This window comes from Buceros rhinoceros, unplaced genomic scaffold, assembly GCF_000710305.1.
Source record: "Buceros rhinoceros silvestris isolate BGI_N320 unplaced genomic scaffold, ASM71030v1 scaffold20768, whole genome shotgun sequence".
In the NCBI taxonomy this organism is placed as follows: domain Eukaryota; kingdom Metazoa; phylum Chordata; class Aves; order Bucerotiformes; family Bucerotidae; genus Buceros; species Buceros rhinoceros.
In genome coordinates this window covers 4,788-8,509 of record NW_010425444.1, presented here as the reverse complement: position 1 = coordinate 8,509, position 3,722 = coordinate 4,788, and the positions used below count along the sequence as shown (strand labels likewise).

Genomic DNA, 3,722 nt, shown 5'->3' with positions numbered 1-3,722 from the left:
GCATTTACAGTACAACTATGGTCATAGACATCTAAAGTATTCCATGTCACTACTTGAAGAAGGGTGGAAGTTTTTAGAAAACATGGAGAAATTTAAAGCCTTTGAACAGCAATTTGTCAATCTTTCAAACACTGACATACTTATATTCCAACCAGAACACATACTGCCAGTTCATGCCTTAATTTATATAGACAAATAGTGTAATTTCACATTCCAGACTGTACCAGTAATTTTGCTCATTCCCAACCATTTCAAGAGCAGACTGCTTTAAAATGTCATGATCTGACCTACTTCAAATTAACTGGGTATGCAAATATTTCAACTGGCATTAGGTATAGAGTACTAAGCACAGCCTGTATGTTTAACTTCAACGTGACAAAAAACATTTCTGCATGTTCCAACACTTGGACATTAATAAATGAGACGGACAACAATTCTTGGTCAGAATCAAAAGTAATCTTATGATTACAATTTAAATCAGAGGTTTAACAATTTGTTAATGTTAAAGAATCAGAACAAAGACACAAAGTCACACACAACTAGAACTTAATTTTATTTCTGCATCTTCTGTGCCTTCTCCGATTTCTGCACCTTGCCTTTTTTAGAAGACATCTTCTGGAGCTTCTTCATTTCGTGCTTGATGATCCTGTTTCTCTGTAAAAACAGGAAAACGTTCACTATTAATCAGAACAAAACCAGGCTCAGTATTATGCCTTTAAGTTCTAAGTTTTCATATTCTGCTCTTTTTCATGACCCTTTGCTAAACAATTATATTCATATTATATAGTCAAAGATTTACTATGGATTACAATCCAAACATCAAATTCCACCTAAACCAGTTCTAATCTACCAAGTGGGCAACATCATTCTGGCTGGTAACTTGGGCACCTCAGTATTTTATGTGTAATGTCTTTTGTTATAGAATGAAATACTAATAGCAACCATCAAGAATACTCGATTTCATCAGTAGGTAATTGATTCCTCAACTGCAACTTGGAGGACTGACACACAGATCATGAGGGTTCAAGTTTGATCAGCTACTGAAGAGAAAGTGGTAGCCACAGAAGCGTGAAAAATTCAAAGCATTCACATACTTTGTGTCACTCCATAACCCAACTCAGCTATAAAAGTAAGGCTACTACCATCTGTGTGTGATTCTAAAGTGAAAGCTACAAAGATTAGCCAGATAAAGAAGCAACTTACCATTTTCTTTGCTTTCATAACCTTGTAGCGATCAAAGTCAGTCATTCTGGCTTTCTGTTTGAAGAGAATCAGTCATGAAGCTCTTATATATACATATGCAAGCAGTAAAACTCAAGTGTTTCAAAGCATTGCACAAGCAATTCTGATCTCATTTTTGATCTCAGGTTCAGCTGCACATCTGGAACTAGTTCACATTTTAAGACCTTTGCTGGAAAGTGATGGTGCAGGAATAAAGCTGGTTGTAGAAATGACTTAATAAAACCAACCATCTTTACTGTTAGAATACAAGAAGTCGTAGCTGATAGGTAGCTACTTTTAAAAACCTATGCCTTGTCTATGTTTATTCTTAGTCTGCAATTGAAAACACAGTTCATTACACCTAATTTTAATAGGGAGAAGGAGGACAGCATGTACCACTAATCCAGTGAAAAAACTGTACCTTTTCTCGGGCTTCAATCTTCTTTGCCCATCTTGTTGCTGCCCATTTTTCATTTATATTTTCCTTCTCCCAGGCAAGGCGCACACACTTCTGTCGAGCACTGCGTTACAACAGTCACAAAATTATATTCACAGCTTTTATAAAAAAAGGTTTTCTCTGATAGTGCCCCATCAAATTTCACACAAGGAAATACTGCCCTTCTACACTACTTCAGACACTTAAAGACAATGCCACATACACTTCTGCAGCCTAATTAACCTTTTGTTGTGTAAATGTTTTGCTAAGACTGACAGATGAGTGACTCTAAGAGGTATACTCTCACACTACCCCCAGCACTGCTTCAGAATCAGGAAGGCAGCAATTTTTGTTTCTAAATTATAGAAGCTCACGTAGTAACTAAAGAGAACAGAATGAATTCAGCCTCCAGCAATTCCAGTATAGTTCTGTAGGCAAGAAATGCAGTTAGTGGCTGAAGGTGACCTAAGCAGGAGCAAAAGCAAAGCTGCACAGTATTTTCTGCAACTGCTTCCCCCCACAATCTGCAAGTTGGCTGGGCCAGTGTGCTATTCCCTTTGCTGTTGAACAGCAGTTATCAGCCAATAAACATATTCAATTATGATAAACTGTCAGATTTTTACTGTGCACCCATGTTAACCCATTGACTTAATGTTCTATGTCCTTTCTAGATTTAGATCAGATCACGTAAGTGACAGGATGTTTTTTACATAGGTCAAAAAAACCATGCCAACAACTCACCTGTGTGGAAACTTGAGAACAAAGTCAGTCAGCTGCATGCACTTGAAAGGCATAGCCTGCCTTCTGACACCACTACAGGGGCCATCAACTAGTGCCTGAAAAAGGAAAACAAATGGGGGGGTGGGGTTTGCAGCAGTACTCGATTTAGAAAGCAGCTTCTTAATAACGTATGAACAGTATCTTGACAAGAACAGTCCAAAACTGAAATAAATATCATGCAGACAAAACTCAAGATTAAGTCTTGCATATACAACCCAAGCTTTACGGAAAGAATTCAAAAGGCCCATGTTTGGGAAAGAAATCCAAAACAACTGAATTTTTAAAAAAGCACACATAAGTAAAATGGCATACTTAATCTTTCTTTTTTTACCCCAACGTTTTCAGAAACACTAAGCAAAAAGAGTCCCCTAGCCCGAACATTTGCTTTAAACATACATTAATGCCATCCCATTAAAAAATTTTAGACTCAAACTGACATCACTTGTACACTATGTTCTAGGAAACACAGCAGAGTGGAATAGAGCACTTGCCAGTAAGAAAATCTTGCTAGTGAAAGCTTCAAATACAGCAACAGCTATTAAATAAAATCTTTTTGTCAGTTGCTTATTTCTTTTCAGAACGAAATTCAAAAAGCGTATTCACAAACTAAAGTTTCCTTTAAAACTGATATGAAGCTTCTATTAATGTAGTTAGGAGAAAATAAACGGTACAGCACTCATAGCTTACCCTGTTTTGGTCAATAACATCCACAATGGCCACCAGCTTGCCAGCATGTGGCCCAAAGGAAATGAATGCAACTCTGCCAATCTCGACAAAGCGCTTGAACACCTGGGAGAAGAATTGTCAGGAGTCAGGCGACTGTGTAGCTAAGGCCACTATTAGATTTAAGGCTCTCACCACCTTTTAAAACAGCTTCCCAAGCTTTCGAACTGCACAAAATCCCTTCACTAGAGCAAAGGGCCCACAGTAACTCCTTCAACTAGTTTTTGCCGGTCCTGGCCCGGTGTGGAGTCCGCAGGCTGACGGAAGAGGTGCCTGGCAGAAGGAGCGAGCCCCTCGGGCCGTAAAGAACCAGAAGCGGAGGCTCTGACCGTGCCCGGCTCTATCCTCCGAACATGGCCCTGCCCGACCGCCAGCCGCGCACGGGGAATGGCCGCACGCGGGGCCCGGTTCCAGCTCAACACCGGGTGGGGGCAGCGCCCGGCCAGGCACAAAGAGACACACGCGGGGCGGAACAGGCAGGAAGGCAGGACACCCAGAGACCCCCACCCCCGATCAGACCAGGCCGCGGAAGACACAGCCGCACGCACGTACCATGATGGCT

General features: G+C 40.5%; 1 protein-coding gene across 1 annotated transcript in view; it reads right to left on the bottom strand.

The window, feature by feature from the left end:
• Window positions 1-552: 552 nt before the first annotated feature.
• Window positions 553-3,722, bottom strand: part of RPL14 (ribosomal protein L14) — a gene marked incomplete at its 5' end in the record, with an annotated part of 3,836 nt that continues 666 nt past the window's right edge. The window contains 5 exons of the mRNA XM_010141168.1: window positions 553-654; window positions 1,204-1,257; window positions 1,643-1,742; window positions 2,399-2,493; window positions 3,125-3,226. Of these exons, the coding sequence (XP_010139470.1) occupies window positions 553-654; window positions 1,204-1,257; window positions 1,643-1,742; window positions 2,399-2,493; window positions 3,125-3,226 (453 nt within the window). The remainder of the gene's footprint in view (window positions 655-1,203; window positions 1,258-1,642; window positions 1,743-2,398; window positions 2,494-3,124; window positions 3,227-3,722) is intronic.